The sequence below is a fragment of the Phyllostomus hastatus genome, unplaced genomic scaffold (genome assembly GCF_019186645.2).
Source record: "Phyllostomus hastatus isolate PE091 unplaced genomic scaffold, TTU_PhHast_1.1 phas_scaffold_555, whole genome shotgun sequence".
Lineage (NCBI taxonomy): Eukaryota > Metazoa > Chordata > Mammalia > Chiroptera > Phyllostomidae > Phyllostomus > Phyllostomus hastatus.
This window is the reverse complement of record NW_025334036.1, coordinates 3,656,499-3,674,073: the sequence shown is the minus strand read 5'-3', so window position 1 is coordinate 3,674,073 and position 17,575 is coordinate 3,656,499. Positions and strand designations below refer to the sequence as shown.

At 54.1% G+C, this 17,575-nt stretch overlaps 1 protein-coding gene and 1 long non-coding RNA gene across 3 annotated transcripts in view; both read left to right on the top strand.

Annotated features, from left to right (window-relative positions):
* The window catches only part of TICRR (TOPBP1 interacting checkpoint and replication regulator), a 29,040-nt gene extending 27,221 nt beyond the window's left edge, over positions 1 to 1,819 (top strand). For both annotated transcript variants that reach the window (XM_045825111.1, XM_045825110.1), the window contains exons 21-22: positions 76 to 201; positions 948 to 1,819. In XM_045825111.1, the coding sequence (XP_045681067.1) occupies positions 76 to 201; positions 948 to 1,060 (239 nt within the window). In that variant the 3' untranslated portion in view covers positions 1,061 to 1,819. The remainder of the gene's footprint in view (positions 1 to 75; positions 202 to 947) is intronic.
* A 1,956-nt stretch (positions 1,820 to 3,775) lies between these two features.
* On the top strand, positions 3,776 to 13,981 carry LOC123809649. The gene is made up of 4 exons (XR_006784040.1): positions 3,776 to 3,909; positions 4,320 to 4,485; positions 5,838 to 5,911; positions 13,604 to 13,981. It is a non-coding gene; the product is annotated as an uncharacterized LOC123809649 (long non-coding RNA).
* The last annotated feature ends 3,594 nt before the right edge of the window (positions 13,982 to 17,575 follow it).

Below are 17,575 nucleotides of genomic sequence, written 5' to 3'. Positions count from 1 at the left end.
GGGGCTGCTTCTCGAGGAGGCTGGGGCTCCCTGTGCGGCCCCGAGGGGCAGTGCTGACTGCATGCCGTTCTGCAGGTTCCCCGCCACCGCCCGGCTGCGCCCCGCGCAGCTGCCTGTCCGCCACCGGGCTCCAGGCGCTGACCCAGTCCCCTCTGCTGTTTCCAGGGAAGACGGGCCCCGCGCAGCGCAGAGACGCCGCAGGTAACTCGCGCGAGGTCCTGGGGCTCTCACCAAGGCCAGCCCTGCACCCTTTGGGGGACTCCCCGGAGTTAGCTTAGGGCTGCCGGGCGGTTGAATTTGGGAGGGATCCTGGGGACTGTTTGATGAGGGGGCAGGGGGCCGGGGGCCGTCCCTGCAGCGACGTGCACTGCCCTCCCCAGGGAGATGCCACGCTAGAGCTTCTGTGCGTTTGCACAGAAACAGAAACCCCCCAGAGCCCCACCGAGTACTTGAGCTTCTCGGAGACGGTGACAGAGAGGGGCATGTGGCGGAGTCCCTGGACTCTGAGGACGGTGTCCCAGCTGGCCGTTTCCTCCACGTGTCCTGTCCGTTCCGTCTGACAAAGGACCGCCTGTTGCCGTCAGCCCTTCTGGAAGGCTGCAGGCCCCCCTTCCGCCGCCCCGCCTGGAAGAGAGCTGGGCTGAGCCTGTGAGCCGCGAGGGTTGGAGGGGGCCCTTCTAGACCTCAAGGGTCGCGCAGGAGGTGGGGACCTTCAGTGGGTCTCGCCCCTCGAGACCATGATGGAAGGCGGGCAAGGTGGCATAAAGACCCACAGACCTTTGTCAGACGGACAGGTGGTCAGACTGAAGTGTGGCAGGTGCTTTGCTTCCAGCATGGAAAGCGGCCCTGCAGGGGAGAGCGTGGCCTTCGCGTGGACCGCCTACAGTCCCAGCCCGTTGTCCTTGGCTGTGTCCTCAGTCCCCACCTATGCGTCCGCCTTTTTCTAGACGAGGACACGGACGTGTTTCCCCTGACGACCGAGGACTCACCCTTCAGCCAAGCCTTTTCCAGGCGACGCCCCATCAGCAGAACCTACTCGCGGAGGAAGCTGATCAGCTAGTGAGGAGGGCCGGGCCGGGGACCGACAGCCACAGACACTGAGGAGCCGGTCGGGCACTCCTGCTCCCCACAGAAGCATGTGCCCTGACTCGGAATGGAACTGGCAACCCTTTGGTTCACAGGCAGGGTGCTCAATCCACAGAGCCACACGAGCCAGGGCAAATCAGTCTTACCATGGTCAGTCAGGGATGGAATTCTGGATACTACCTTCGACCTGTTTCAGCAAACAACACCTGAGCAGCTGTACTGAGCAATTGTTTGCTGAAATAACCCTGGTTCTTGGCAAGCTAGGGGAGAACACGCCCTGATTAAAGGGACAAGGCTTGGAAGGAATGGGACCGCAGAACAATATGTGAGGGATTGAAAGGGAGACCATCATTCATGCATTCTAGTAACTCAGAATCTGTGAAATCTGAGTGGAATGAGCCCGTCATACTGTGTGCACATGCACAGATGCACAGTACTGCAGTTCACCACACAGTGGAACCTTGGCTCTTAAACTGAACTTGTTCTGAAAGGCTGTTTGAGCAAAGCAATTTATTTAAAAAAACAAATTATTCATACTTGTGCATCCTCTCCTTTGTCACCCGAGACATACGACTGATCACACACATTTTTTTTTTCTGTGAATGACCTCATGGGGAATGGGATTGTTCAAAATGAGAGACAGTTGCCCTGACTGGTGTGCCTCAGTGGGCTGGGCATTGTCCTGTAGGCCAAAAGGTCAGTCGTTCAATTCCCTGTCAGGGCGCATGCTTAGGTTGCAGGCCAGGTCCCCGGTAGGGGACACATGAGAGGCAACCACACATTGATGTTTCTGTCCCTCCCTCCCTCCCTCCCTCCCTCTCGGAAAGTAAATAAAATCTTTTTTAAAAAAGTGTTTATACCCCTGACTGGTGTGGCTCAGTAGATCGAGCACCAGCCTTCGAACCAAAGGGTCTCTGGTTCGATTCCCAGTCAGGGCACATGACTGGGTTGCTGGCAAAGTCAGTACTAGGGGTGTGTGAGAGGCAACCACACATTGGTGTTTCTTTCTCTTTTTTCCTTCCCTTCTAAAATAAATAAATAAATATAAATAAAATCTCAAAAGAAAAAGGGGGAGCCCTAGTGGCTGTGGCTCAGTGGATTGAGCACTGGCCTGCAAACAAAGGCAAAGGTCACAGGTTTGATTCCCAGTCAGGACACATGTCTGACTTGCAGGCCAGGTCCCCAGTTGGGTGTATGAAAGAACAGAAACATTGATGTTTTTCTTACTCTCTCCCTCTCCCTCGCTCTAAAATTAAATAAAATTTTTGGGGGTGGGAGAGAGGCTGTCTTATTAAAAAGAAAAAGAAATGGGAGGCATTTGAGACTCAGGGTTTGACTGTATATTTAAAGCTGCTCCCAGACCACGTATTACAACTGTAAGCCCAAGAAAGCATTCAGTTTTAGCACAGGTTCTTCAAGATGTTGGAATAAATGAAAGCCCACTTCAAAGCAATAGTGATGGCTCACCTTTTACAAGTGAAAGGAAAACATTGAGAAGCCGGTGTTAGCCCTAGCCAGATAGCTCAGCTGGTTAGAGCTTTGTCCTGATACACCAAGGTTGTGGGTTCAATCCCTAGTCAGGGCACACATGATAATTCAATGAGTGAATAGACAACAAATTGATAAATAACATTTTTTAAAGAGGTGTCAAAAAATTCAACCTAATGTGAAGATCTAATCGGCTTTATGAAGTGAGTCATGAATCAGGCAGCATCTTATCTAGCAACTAGAAGGGCACTCAGAGGAGTTATCAAAAAAGAGGAAGGTTTTTAGAGGAAGAAAGTGGGGCAAGGGAGCTATTGAAAAAGAAAGGAAAGGGGAGTATTTGAGATCTTGCTCCCCCTGTATATGTTGCCAGCTTGGCTCATATTTAAAATTAAAAAAGAAAACAGAAAGGAAGAAAGGATTATTAGATGGGGGAGCATGGTTGATGGGATTGAATGACAAGAGTTCTCATTGAGCAGATTGCCTCTTCTTCCTGGGGTGGGGATGCGAGAGGGATTGTGACAGATGCTTTACTGGTGCCTGACCAGAAAATTCCAGACTAGTTAACTACGTTTCTGGGAGAGATTGAGACAGCAATCAGGTCAGGTATTAAAACTAGGTTTGGTATCAAGGGAGCCTACGATTTTCTCTTTAAAAATTTCTGTCAGCTTTTGAGACTGCTAGGTATGTTCACTTCAAAACCTCCCCCCCCACACACAAAAAAACCCCCACAAAAAAAAACCACAAAAAACCCTCCGAGTCAAGGTGCACATAGGATAGGACAAGGTAGGCCTGAGAGAGGTGGTGGGTGGCAGGTGAGGAGTGGCAATGGGTGGAGGGCTCTGCAGGCAGCGGCTCCGCCACCAATAACCGCGAGTGTTTCGTGCCAGTGAAATGGGGTGTTAGAGCCATTGCTGTCATTCATCTCAAGAGGTTTTGATTCTGGAGGGGGGAGAAACACGAGGATCGACGGGACTTTCTTAGACTAAAAGGTAACACCGGCAGCAGGAGCGGGCTGCCCTGCTTGGGTGCCGAAGTCAACACTAGCGAGGTCCACAAGGAGGTCAGCGGTGGGCCGCCTGGGAGGACGCGGGGCTTTGCAGGGCCCAAATGGGCCCAGGGCTCCGCCGGCTCCGGGCCCCGCCCACTCCGCTGTGATTGGCCAGGCCCCGGGCCACGCCCCCGAGTACGTATACGTGGGGGCGGGCCCGAAGGCGAAGGCCCGAGGCTGACGCGGAGGGTCCTGGCAGAGCTGTGGTCGCCAGGAGCGGGACGCGGAGTAGCTGCCCGCGCGCCCGGCTCTGGAGACGGAGGGGCTGCGGTTCCTGCACGTCCCTGGTGAGTAGCCGCGGGCCGCGGGGAAGCGGGGTGGCGCCGCCATGTTCGGTGCGTCTTCTCCCGCGGCGCGCGGGGCCTGGGGAGGCCTTGGCCCTCCTGGAGCCGCATTTTCCCGGGCGGCGCCGTCCGGCTTTTTATGTACTTTTTCGCGAAGCAAGCTCTTGGGCTGCGGTGTCTGGGGGCCGCTGGGCCTCCGGCGCCGGTCTCCAGGCCTGGTCGCCCAGCCCTCCCTGCCCGCCCACACTGGAACGCCGCGCGCCTGCACCAGCCCCCCCCCCACGGCCACCCTTTTCTCTCCGTCCCCGAGGTCCGAGGGGCCTCTGCCCTCTCGAGTTGCAGGAAGTCTTCTCTTGAGCCTCAGCAGCGTCCTTTTTTGAGCTCCTTGCAGACGGCTTTCTTTTTTTTTCCAGTGGGCTCCCCGCTGGCCACCTGCAACCGGTTCATGGTCTTCAGCTGCATCCTGTCGTGCCTGATTTTTCAGCAGCTTTCCACACGCCCGCGAGCCTTGAGGCAGAGGCAGCTGGACCGCGCCGGCTGCTGTGGGTTAGTGACTGCAAATCCGGGCTGCTGTTCGGGGTAAGAAAGTACGGGAAGAAAACGTGTGTGCGCGCTTCCGAAGTCGATTTTGGTGAACGTGCGACAACAGGTCGTCTCACGTCGGGGATTTTAATCGAGGGGGGAAATCTACCTGGCGGTGCGTACTTGTTGGAGGGCTTTTCACCTTCCACGACGGGTTCCCTGGAAAACTTCACTCGTGGGTCTGCCTGTGCACTGTGAGTTGTCTTTCAGACCTCGATGAGGGAGGAGAAAGTCAGGTTCAGTTCTTCATGATATTTTGATTTATCGCAACTCATCAGGCCTGACTTCAGATTCTACTTGGTTATTTTAAAGTCATTCTCTCAGAAACGGTAGCCTTGTCAGCACTTAGAAACTGGAGTTTGAAGCTCCAGTTTCTGAGGACATCCCAAAGACATGTTAAGTGCTTTGAGAATGGGGGGCATCATTAAATGCAGATGTCGCTCATCTCTGCCACTCTCGGTCTTCTTGATTGTTAACTACGAGCACGTGCACCAACAAAGCACAGAATGCAATCGTAAATCTTGCGTAAGATGCAGGATTTCACGAAGCGCCAGGTGGTGGTGATGGGATGGCGCGTCCGAGAGGCTTGTTTTCAGGAAGCACTACAGAACGTAACCGCAGTGAAAGGTGGTGCGTCGTGCTGGCCTATTTTGTGAGAACACGATTAAAAACCTACCCGTGATAGATTTTATTTTGAGAATGGGCCAACAGAAATGGCACTGAAACTCACATTCCTATAAAGATTTTATTCTGAGAATGGGCCAACAGAAATGGCACTGAAACTCACATTGCTATAAAATGGAAGTGTGTGTGGGTTCTTTTTGTTTTGTTTTTTAAGATTTTATTTTTAGAGAGAAGGGGGGAGAGAGAGAAAGGTCAGTGTGTGGTTGCCTCTCACACACCCCCTACTGGGGACCGGCCCTGACTGGGAAATGTCAAAGGGAAAATGAAATGTCCAGCAAAACATGAACATCTCCACACCGTAGAACTTACCTTTAATGCTGAAAGCAATTGATGACTAAATACGGGGAGGCGGGGTGGAGGAACGTTATGTTATCGTTTGGAAGGGGAGTCCTCCTCTTCCATGAGAAACGTCAGGGAGCCTTCCCCAGACTTCCTGAGTTGGAGTTGCCGAGGGAGAGGTTTCTGGTGAGAGAACTGTGGCGTGTACAGTCTGCCCTGTAAGCAGCCAAACCCTATGCGGAAGGGTAGCCTTCTTCATGTAGAAACATGTTTTTGCACCATCTGCTATCTGTGCTTTTATATATTCCTAATGCTCCTCTAAACTCAAGAATTCCCATTTTGTACAAATGCTTTCTAGCTTAAATTTTTTCTCCCATTCACGGTAGAACCTGACGATGCTGTGAAACAAGAGGCCTTAGCAGCTGCTCGCCTGAAAACGCAGGAAGAGCTCAACGCACAGGTGGGAAAGTACAAGGAACAACTCAGACACGTAGGAAGTGCTTTGCGTGGGTGGCCCTAACGGTGTGAGGCTGAGTGGGTAAAGCTGAGTGCACACACTCGGGTGGGTCCTGGGACCAGCTCGCCTGCAGCACCGTGTCCAGGAGAACTGGGTGGGTGCTTGGGTGAGTGTCTTGTTGGGGCAGACACTCGTGGTTCCCTCACAGCAGTGCCTCACGTAACAGAGGTCTGTGTGTGTGTGTGTGTGTGTGTGCGCGCACGTGCCACGCCACCAGACACAGTCCACGTTCTGTGTGAAGCTGGTGTGTCGCACATGATCTGGCCTCATGGGCGCCACGCTGCAGTGGATTGAAGGGTTCACTGGGCCTTTTGGAAGATCTTTGTAAAGCAAAGGGTGTGGTTTGGGGGCATCCGAGGAAGCGGGAAGGGGACAACCAAGGGTGAGTGACGTCTGGGCTCCTCTGCCCCCTCACAGGAGGCCACTAAGGCACCAGCAGCGTTTTTGTCGCTTTTTGTGTGGTCATCCACCCTGCTAGTCACACGTGACCCTTCTCATTACGCTCTTCTAGCACCCTTTGTCCTGGCTCAATTCCTTGCTCATCTTCTGCTAACCCCCAAAATGCATGTTTCGTCTCTGCATACTGCTGGAGGTCACAGGCCTTGCTCTCACATCCAGGCAGCTCCTCTACTGGGACATCTGGTCGACCCACTGCGTGCTCATTTCCTGGGACATCTGGTCGACCTGCTGGGGCCACTGCTCTGTCTCCTCATACCTTCCACTCTCTCCTTCCCTCCTCTCAAATCATTACTCACTTTGCTGTGGTCTCAAACCCCATCAACACAACCCAACTTAAGGCAGTGTTAATGACACACATTTTGAGAACATTTTTAAGGAATTGTTTTGAGAATCACACCACACAGCCAGTGCACAGGGCAGTCTTTTCAACAGATCACAGAACCGCCTCTTCCCAAAAACCCAGGCTGACTGCCACAGCACCCAGGTGCTCAGCAAAAACGCCAAGTCACCTCAAGCCCTTTTGCTAATGCAACAAAGGAGCTGAGCTATGGGGCATGTGGTATTCAAGACATTCCAACATGGTCACCTGTAGCTGAGAGGACTTTAACACGGTGACCGAGGGCAGCTGTCCCTGCCACCCTCTATATATCTGAGTCATTTTCTATTGAGGTCTCGGTCTCCTGCTGCCACCCCTCAACTCCCCACAGTGTTGCTGAGGCAGTGCCCCACTCCCATGGACAGGGAGGGGCCAGCCCTCCAAACCTAATACTTACTAGTCTCCAAGTAGCTTTCTTGTGCTCACCCCACACCACCGATGCTGTCCTTCAGCTGGATTGTGCCATAACTTCTATTCCACTTCCAAGTGTAGAGGACCCCCCCCAAAAAAAGGTTCTGTTGGTGAGCTGTGTTCACATGCAGAGCAAATTGCAATCCACCTACACACTGTGTTGGACAGAGATCTTTCCCCTCTGGTGCTGTCTCTCTGCTTCCTTTCAGGCTGCAACCTCTTTGTCTGGCAAAGGAGGTAGAGCCTGCTCCTGGAGACCTGCACAGAGAGGCCCCACATCTGGTAGATAAGGCTAAGAGAGACCTTGCTACTGCTGTCCACTTTGGCACTAAAGCAAGGCGAACCCCTTTCAACCTCCCCCCTTCAACTGCCTTAACATATACTCCCCCTCCCCACAGTGGCTGTCTAGCCCTGATCTAACTTGACAGGTGTTCTTCCCCAAAGGGAAAGCTACAGATGGAGAGAGCCACCATGTGATGACAAGCAGCCAAGCTGACTGACAGCCACCACCACAAACAGAGACTGTCCAGTTTCCATTCTTATAAAAACCACTTTGGGGTACACATGTCACAGGGGAGCAGGCCCCCTACATCCAAGTCACAGCAGCAGGCTAGAAGCAGTGCTTTCCCCATAGAGGGGAAGAAGTGGGACTTGGGTTCCCAAAGAAGGTGGGGGTGTGTCTAAAGCAAGCCCCAGCCCTCAAAGCTGAACACAGGGGACCCCAGGACACCTGCTTGTTTGGTGACACACCCACCACCCTTGTGTTCCAACCCAGATCACCCCATACACACCAACATCCTGTGCTGATCAGCCACTGGCTTGTCTCCTGGGCCACTTCATCACCCCAGGACTGCCACACACTGAGGCCGATTTCAATCCATGAGGTCGGTAGGGATGAAAAGCAAGGCAGCTAAGGTGAGGCAGTCAGGAGGGCTCCAGGAAGGGTCTTCTCCACAGCTCCAGAAGACAAGATGGGATCCACTCTCACCAGCGTGCAGGCCACTCCATCCTGACACCTGCCTGGAACACAGGGGCCTTAGCACCTCCCACACCAGCCACAAGCCACATGTGTTTTAACTCACAACCCCCATCAGTCTCAGAAATGCTCCCCCATACCAACCTGTGCACTGAGGATGGTGCAGGAAAGGGAGCTGCCTGCACAGCAGGGCTTTGGAGGTTGAGCCCCTGGACACAAAGAGCACCAAGTGGCCTGAGGCAAAAAGCACAGGCTTGGCCTCACCCATGGCCCAAACCCAGCTACGGACAAAAGCATCATGGACCCTACTCACCCCATTTCCACACCAGTGACTGGAAAGCCAACTGGGTGTTGTTTGATGTCCTGTCACCAGGGGCCATCACTTCCCAGGCTGGCCCACACAGAAGCCAGAGCTTCAGATGGAGGGATCAGAGGCAGCCTCACAGCATCTGTGGGAGGAGCACTGGGACCCTAACCTGATCTGCATGCATCCCCCCCACAAGCACTTTTTTCCTAACTTGTGTTCTCAACTAAGCCCAAGGGGGACTTGAGTTGCATGTAACATGCAAAACACTTGTGGGCCAGGACCTGGTGGACCCCCTAGGGCTGGCTTAGCCAACTGGCAAGCAGAGCACAGTTGGCACAACACCCAACCCATCATCTCTGGGGTGGGAACATGGGCCTACCCACTTTTCCAGAAACTGCAGCAGTAGCCTGAGGCAGTCAAACAGAAAGGGAAGGACACCCCCCACACTCAGCCTTAGGGCCCTGGGTGATGACCCAGTGTCTACTGGCATCCCGGAGGGCCTGGCAGGCAATGGAGCTCTTTCCCAAGAGGCTCCCACCCCAGACAGGCAATGGAAGAGCAAGCATCACAGGCTTGACACCAAACTCCACCCTGGTCAGGAAGAGCCCATGTGGGCAGAGCAGCACTGGACAGAGGTGGCAGGCACAGTCATGACTTAGAGGAGCAGCACACACTGGGACACAGGACACTGCTCTTCACACACCACCAGACAAAGGGGGGGGCCACAAACCCCAGTCCCAAACATCCAGACCAAGGAGGCAGAGCCAGGCAGTCAACATCTTGCAAGGAAGAGAGGAATAAGATGCCAGTGCATCTTTCTCCACCAAGGCGGAACACATAGGACCATCTCTAGCTGACACTCTCCAGGTGCACCATCCTTAGTTTGAAGTACTCTGCTCTTACACTGCAACACCCATCATTGTCTTGCACAGCACAGAAGGGCTAGGTCAGTGGGGTGCCTCCCACTGTTTCCCATGCAGCAGCCCTGCACAGGGCACAGCAAGGAGGTATCAAGGGCAGAGTCTACAGCACAGGAGGGCCCAGTCAGCAGGGTCCACTCTGCTGCTTCCCATGCAGCGGCCCTGGGCAGGGCACAGCACAGTGAGGAGGTATTGAGGGCCCAGTCAGCAGGGTCCCCTCTGCTGCTTCCCATGCAGCAGCCCTGGGCAGGGCACAGCAAGCGGGTATCAAGGGCAGAGTCTACAGCACAGGAGGGCCCAGTTAGCAGGGTCCACTCTGCTGCTTCCCATGCAGCAGCCCTGGGCAGGGCACAGCACAGTGAGGCAGTATTGAGGGCCCAGTCAGCAGGGTCCCCTCTGCTGCTTCCCATGCAGCAGCCCTGGGCAGGGCACAGCACAGTGAGGAGGTATTGAGGGCCCAGTCAGCAGGGTCTCCTCTGCTGCTTCCCATGCAGCAGCCCTGGGCAGGGCACAGCATAGAGCTGCCAAGGGCAGACTCAACAGCACAGAAGAGCTAGGCCAGCAGTCTTCCACTGATTCCCACACAGCAGCCCTGGGCAGAACTGCATTCGCCCCACTTCAGGCACAGGAGCCTGAAAAAGCAAGACAAAGACACAGAGCTGCTCTCCAACAGAGTCACTCTGGCGTGTCTGTAGCTGGGGTAGAGCCATGCATCTGCTCATGGTCAAACCCAGAGGTCTGTTCACGGAGCAGACTTCCTCAACCACCCACCATGGGGTGACCACTAATCTGGTGATACAAACCACTGGCTTCTGACAGAAAAAAATACCTTGCCTGTTGGCGGGGCCGAATTACAGTTCATGCGGCCATCCTGGAACCATGGCCTGGTCACTGATCCTCTCTACCATCCCCTTCCCTTAGCCTCAGAGCCCGTAGGGCCATCTGGTCGACCCAATGGATGTAGTCACAGCAGGGAGAATGGTCCCTTCAAGTCTCCAGATGGAAACAAATTCCCACGGAGGTGCCCCTGATGAAGGAACACTTGTGAGCTTCCGACCCACCTCAGAGCTCCCCCAGCACGGCCTGTGCCAGCCCCCCCACCTCTACAGTGAGCTGGGGCCCAATGAGGGGGCACTTCTGGTGGGGGCCCACCTTCTGACGTCCCGAAGCCACATGAACTGGACGATCCTGCGAGTGCAAAGGGCCTCCTGGAGCTCTGCCTGGCTCACCGCAGCCAAATCCTGTGCTCCCGAAGGAGGGAACCATGGAAAAGTATCCACCCCGTGGCGCCTGAGACAACCAACACAAATGTCCCGTGGATGGGTCCACCTCTCGGGATGGCAAGGGTGCACCCACGGCCGCTGAATCGATGCACTCAACCTCGGAGCACGTCTCTGACCTGACCGATGAGGAGCGCAGGCCCCACAAGCAGAGCGCCACGTTGGGCAGGAACACGGGCCCAGCCGGGGGCAGAGCGGGCGCTGTGTCTGCTCCTCCTCTGCGCGGTTAGGGTGCGTCCGAGGAGTGCGTGAGGGCCACGTGCAGAGAGCAGCCGGGAAGGGCTGCATCCGTCTCGCAGCCCTTTTCAGGTGAAGTATAGCTTAACCTCGGAGAAGAACCCCCTACACAAAACAGGAAGACCTGTGAGGTGGGGTCACCACAGCCCAAAGCTCAGGCTGGTCAGTGGCTCCCGCTGTGTGTCTGCAGCCGAGCCCCTCTCGCCTGCCCCGGGCCGGTTCTCACCTCCAGAGCGGATGCCTCCAGTATCTCTGTGGGAAACACGCTCTCCCCATTTCCACAGAGCCCCAGTGGCCCCCCGTGATGGAAGGGCACACATGCTGCTTGCTAGTCGACCGGCCCCAACACCTTAGCTAGAAGTTATAGCACACCGCACCCCCGAACCTACAATTCCTCCAGAGAACAAATGAAGCACAGGCCCCTGGGCACTACTGGGGGGTGAACCTGAAAGTGCTGCCGGCCTCCTGGAACTCTCCCCTGGGCACTGGGACCAAACTCCATCCCTTACCTACTACCGTGTTCCATTGGCCCGAGGATGTGAAATCCAAAGAAAGCACCTTAGCACGACCTAGACCTTTCTACCACCCGTTGCTCCCACTCACAAACTGGACGGTCTGGGGAGAGCCCCAAAAATTCTGAGAAATCCAGGGAGTGGGGCCCTGCCCATCTCACCCGCCCAGGGCAGTCTCCCACCTCCGGATCCAGGCACCTCAGGCATCTTGGTGGGAAGCACTGTCTTCTCCCGTTCCCCGGGGACCCTCAGTGGGGTCCCTCGAGCAGAGAAGCACCATCCGTTCACTGGGCAACCAGTCCTGATGCACCCCCACACCTCAGCCAGAAGTGTTGGCAGGGGCCCCACTACCTCCACCACCCCCCATCCCTACAACAAACCTGCAGCTACAATTCCTCTGAAAAACAGATGAAGCTCAGACCCCTGGGCGCTACCAGTGTGAGCCTGAGTGCTGCCGGCCTCCTGGAACTCAGCCCTGGGCACTGCAGCCAAATCCACCCCTTACCTACTACCATGTTGTTCCATGGACCAAGGAAGTGAAATCCAAAGAAGGCACCTTAGCAGGGACCTAGACCTCTCTACCACCCGTTGCTCCCACTCACAAACCAGGCAGTCTGGGGAGAGCCCTGAAAATCCTGAGAAAAATCTACGGCATGGTTCCCACCTTTCCGGGGCCCAGCCCATCTCTCACCAGTGTGGAACCATCTCCCACCTCCGGATCCAGATCCAGGCACCTCGGGTGTTTCATTGGGAAGCACTGACTTCTCCCGTTTCCCAGGGACCCTCAGTGGGATCCCTCGAGCGGAGAGGCACCATCTGTTTGCTGGTCAACCGGTCCTCGCGCACCCCCACACCTCAGCCAGAAGTGCTAGCAACAGCCCCACTACCTTCACCAGCCCCAGCCCTACAAGCCTGCAGCTACAATCTCCAGAGAACAGATGGAGCGCGGTTCCCTGGGCTCTACCGGGGTGAGCCTGAAAGACACTGCCGGCCTCCTGGAACTCTCCCCTGGGCACTGTGGCCAAGTTCCATCCCTTAGCTACTACCGTGTTCCACGGGCCGAGGAAATGAAATCCGAAGAAAGCACCTTAGCAGGGACCTAGACCTCTCTACCACCCGTTGCTCCCACTCACATCCCGGACCGCCCGGGGAGAGCCCCGAGAATTTTGAGAGAAATCTAAGGAGCGGGTCCGCACCTTTTCAGGGCCCAGCCCGTCTCACCAGCCCAGGGCGGTCTCCCACCTCCGGATCCACATCCGGGCACCTCGGGCGTCTGGTTGGGAAGCACTGACTTCTCCCCTTTCCCGTGGGGCCTCAGTGGGCTCCCCGCAAGCAGAGAGGCACCATCCGTTTGCTGGTCAACCTGCCCTGGCGCACCCCACACCGCAGCCAGAAGGGCTAGCAATGGCCTCACCACCTCCACCGTCTCCGTCCCTGCAAACCTGCAGCTACAATCTCCAGAGAACAGATGAAGCGCGGTTTCCTGGGCTCTACCGCGGTGAGCGTGAAAGCGCTGCCGACCTCCTGGAACTCTGCCTGGGGCACTGTGATCAATTCTCTTCCCTCACCGATTGCCCCGGAGCTCCAGAGGAAGGAGACAATATAAAAGTGGCCACCAGGTGGCGCCGGAAAACCGGCGCCGAGGTCAGCGGGACCGACGGGGGCTGGCTGGGGCGCACCGCCGGCCTTCCCGCTCCACTCCTGCCCTGCCTCATCTCGCTCGCCCCGGAGCTCGTCTCTTGCGAGGTTCCGAGCCCGCGGAGGGCGTGCAGCCTGGACCCGGGCGTCCACCTCAGAGTTCACCCCCGGCATGGCGCGACCCTGGCCGCAGAAAGGGGAATTTGTAAATGTTTTTTTCAGGAGGCTGCAGGGATGCGGGGCCGACTCCCCACGCAATTCCCCGGCGGCCGACACGGTCCGAGTAAACTCCCCGGGACACGGGCACAGGCTTCCCGGGGGCGCACGGACGGTTCCTGGGCTCCCGGGAGGACTAACCTGCAGGCGGGTGTGGACTGTCGGACGGAAACCATGCAACTCCCCGAAGGACGGCAGCGGACCGGGGACTCGTTCTTACTCCATAATTGATACTGAGCGTTACTGGACACCAGACCCTAACAGTGTTTTTTGTTTTGTTTTGTTTTGTTTTTTTCTCCCCAGGTTTTCGGTTTCTGCCTTTCAGGAGATGAGAGCAGGTCTTCTCTCCACACCTCTGAGCTCACCGGACCAGCCGAGTCAGGTGTGCCCCCAAAGACTTATGCGGGCGCAGAAAACCAGCCAATGAACCACCAGCCTGGACAGGTGGCCAGACGTGCGCAGACCATGTCCTTGTGGGCAGTTTTCAGAAGCCAGGGGTGCCCGGTGATTTGCACTTGGCCGGGCACCTACATGTCACCCCATCCAGCCTTGCCAACCTGGAATTCCTGTATGCTTTCCTTCACCTTTCCTCGCTCCACCCTAGCTGGCTCAGTTCCAAGACTGTCCAGTTATGACCCCCAAATTGAAAGTAATGAATGTGTCTAGTTTCTCCTTTTCAAAGTAGCGTTGGTATTTTTACTGGGTTCACACTTACCTCTCAAAAGTAATTTTGTATCAGCATTTTTATACTGGGAATGTTTATGTGTAGGGGTGAAAACTGATCAACGGAACCACATAAGAATGAAACATTTCTCCTGGGCCAAAAACCAACCACCAGCTAAACAGCAAACTGGCCAAGGATATTTGCAAACCAACACAAAGAAGACTTACAGGTCAATAGAAAAATGTAGTAAGAACGCAAATAGTAAATGATACACAAAAGAAAGTTTAAGTGGCTTCTAAACCTATGACAATGTGTTCAACCTCATCTACATAAAAGGGGTGCCATGCCATATCATCCTTCCCCCCACCCCTGCTTTGGCCTATAAAGGTGGCAAATGTTGAAAAAAAAAGCTTAAGAACATGGACAAGAACAGGGGGAACCATGCACTCTCAAATCTCACACATTGTTGATGGGAGTGTAAGTGCAACCATTACAGAGAGCGATCTGGACACAGCAGAGTTTTAAAGGCACACTCTACCTCACCAGCTGCCCTTCCAGACACACAAAAGGTGTGTAAAAGAAAGTTTGTGGATGCATAACACAAAAGGTTGCTAAATCTTGTACTATCGCACACATTATGGACTATTCCCACAACAGAATACTAGAAATAGACCCACACAAATGTGGGAAACTGATTTTGATAAAGTTGCAAATGGATTCCGTGGAGAGTCTTTGTCAGTAAATGGTGCTGGAAAAAATGTGACGTCCATATGATAAAACATAAACTTCACTCCAAATCTCTCAGAAAAATTAACTCAACATAAATAAACCTAAAGCTGTAAATAACAGATTTAACTCAAACATAAAACTGTAACACTTCCAAAAGAAAACATAAAATAACAATCTTTGTAAATTTTTGATTTAGGCAGAGATTTCTCAACCACAGCGGGAAGAGCACAGTCTCCAAACCTCCGCTCGTTGAGAGATACATACCGTGAAGGGAAAACGTATGTTTCCTTCTCCTGCACCTGGCACAGGACATCCCGGGGACAGGTCATCCTGAATCCACTCTCCCCGAGTCTGTGGTGTCTGAGCTGGTCCAGTTTTTGTCCCGAAGTGCTACCAGCTGTGCCGCTGCTAAACAACAGGAAGTGAGACCCCACGGCTCTGGAGGCTGGAAGTCCGAGGCAGGTGGCCGGTGCGGTGCGGTCCTGGGGAAGAAGCCCTTTCTGGTTGCAGAGGGCCACCTTCTGCCTGTACCCACCCTCCCGTGGCAGGGAGAGAGCAAGCCTGCTTTCTGGGGTCTCCGTTAAAACAGCATTAATCCCACCCTGGCTGGTGTAGCTCAGTGGATTGAGCGCGGGCTGCGAAACAAAGCATCGCAGGTTCAATTCCCAGACAGGCCACATGCCTGGGTTACAGGCCACAGCCCCCAGCAACCACACATTGATGTTTCTCTCTCTCTTTCTCCCTCCCCTTTCTAAAAATAAGTAAATAAAATCTTAACAAAATAAAAAATAAAACAGCATTAATCCCATTCATTAGGGCTCTAGCCTTATGACCTAATCACCCCCCACCCCACAAAAGCCCTGCCTCCTAATCCCACCCCCTTTGTGGGCTGGGATTTCAGCGTATGAATGTGGGGGCGCAGGGACATTCTGAGCACAGCAGGGGTGGTGGCGTATAAATTCGTCACCCTATCAAATTACACATTTGAGATGTGCAGTCAGGGCGTACACATTCGCCCTCAGTAAAACTGTTCTTAAAAATGCTCTCTGTTCGGCCCCGGCTGGATAGCTCAGTTAGTTACAGCATCATCTCTGTACACCAAGGTTGCGGGTTTGATCCCCGGTCAGGGCACAGACAAGAATCAACCAACGAATGCATCAATAAGTGGAACAACAAATCTCTCTCTCTCCTTCTCCCTCTCCCTTCTTCTTTCTCTAAAATCAACAAATTAAGACAAAAATTCTTTCTCTCAGGATATCTGGCGAGGTTTCTGTCCCCTGGCCGGGACCCCTGTGGCACAGGTGGGTCTGGTGCAGGATCCGCGCTCTCTGTCGGTCCCGCGGGTTCTGCTCTCTGGACCTCACGGCATCGGACACGGGAACCACGCAGAGGCGGTTTGGGCCCGAAACAGTCTCCGGGCCAGTGCCGTGCAGCTCCCTTGTCTGAGCCGAAGTCACACGGCTTCTCGCCCCTGCTTCCGAGGCTCAGCCTGTCGTAACAGAAGCAGCTGGCTTTCATGTCACTAAATATTTAGAAATGAAATGTATTTCGAAATGGCATACATGTTCCTTTCTCATTTAACCAAGTGGAACAGTTATTGAAAAATGTGCCGAACCCCAGGAAACGTAGAGAAGAAAGCACATTATACTAGTTCGGCATAGTTTCCTCCCGCTGACCCGCTGTGTCCAGCAGCAGCTGAGTACCAGGGCCAGTTGGTACTGGCCACTAAGTGGCCACTTCACATTAGTAGAAGCGTGTTATGGTTGAGACTTCCACTCCATTTGCCAGGTGGGAGGGCACACTTTCAGAATGACCTCTGAGTTCAGGTGTGGGAGGGGACTGGGCTTTTTCTGTTTTTAAACAACTTAAAAATTTTCTTATTTATTGATTTTTAGAACGAGAGAGGATGAGAAAGAGATGAAGAAACATCGGTCTGTTGCTCCGCCCATCCATGCATTCATTGGGTGGCTTCCTGCATGTGCCCGGACCAGGGAATCGAACCCGCAACCCTGGCACATCAGGATGATGCTCCAGCCAACTGAGCTACCCAGCCGGGGCGGGCGGAGCCTTTTGGGGGGGGCGGGGCACAAGCAAGGCAAACACTGTACACAGACAGCCCCGCCACCGACACTTCACGTGAGTGCAAACAGATTAAAGTAACGTTTTGAAGAGAATTGCAAAGAAAATATTTGAACCTCAAACTTCTGCCCCAAGGGCCTTAGCTCCCAAGTGTGAACTCTGCAGCTGTGATCCTGGGCAGATGCAGGCGGACAGAACATTCTCGGCCAGCATCCATGACGGTACGTGATCAGTTCACACCGGCTGATATGTTTCATCTGTTGGGGAAATGGACCCATTTCCCACCTGAGAGCAGGGATCCATGGCTCGTAGACCTACTGGGTGTCAGAGTCACCTGGAGTGCCTGTGAAACCTACAAACTCCAGCCCCACCTCCCCCAGTTCCTCGTTCAGCTTCAAGACGCTAGCAGACCGTTTTCAGTTCAAGTCCTCTCATCTGAGAGTGTCACCAGCTAGTTAATCAAAAATCCCCGGATCATGACGTCATCTTGGAAAATGCTGGTAAAGGCGGTTATTAGAAATAGGTTATTACTAACCAGAAAATAAAACGTCTGATCATTACTCTCCTTGGGTCCCAGAAGAGACCTCGATGTAACAGGAATAGCTAAGAACCACAAGAGGGCGCCATTGTCACAAAGTTCTAGCACTTTGAGCCCTCTGTTGGACTTAATGCTACAATAGTCTAAGAAAATGTTTAAAAAAGGATTCTTTTGCTTATATGTTTAAGGGTTTAACAAAATTGCACGAGGCCCTAAGATCATGGAAGCTCCAAGAATAGGTGCAGGGAGGAGCAAGTATAAAACA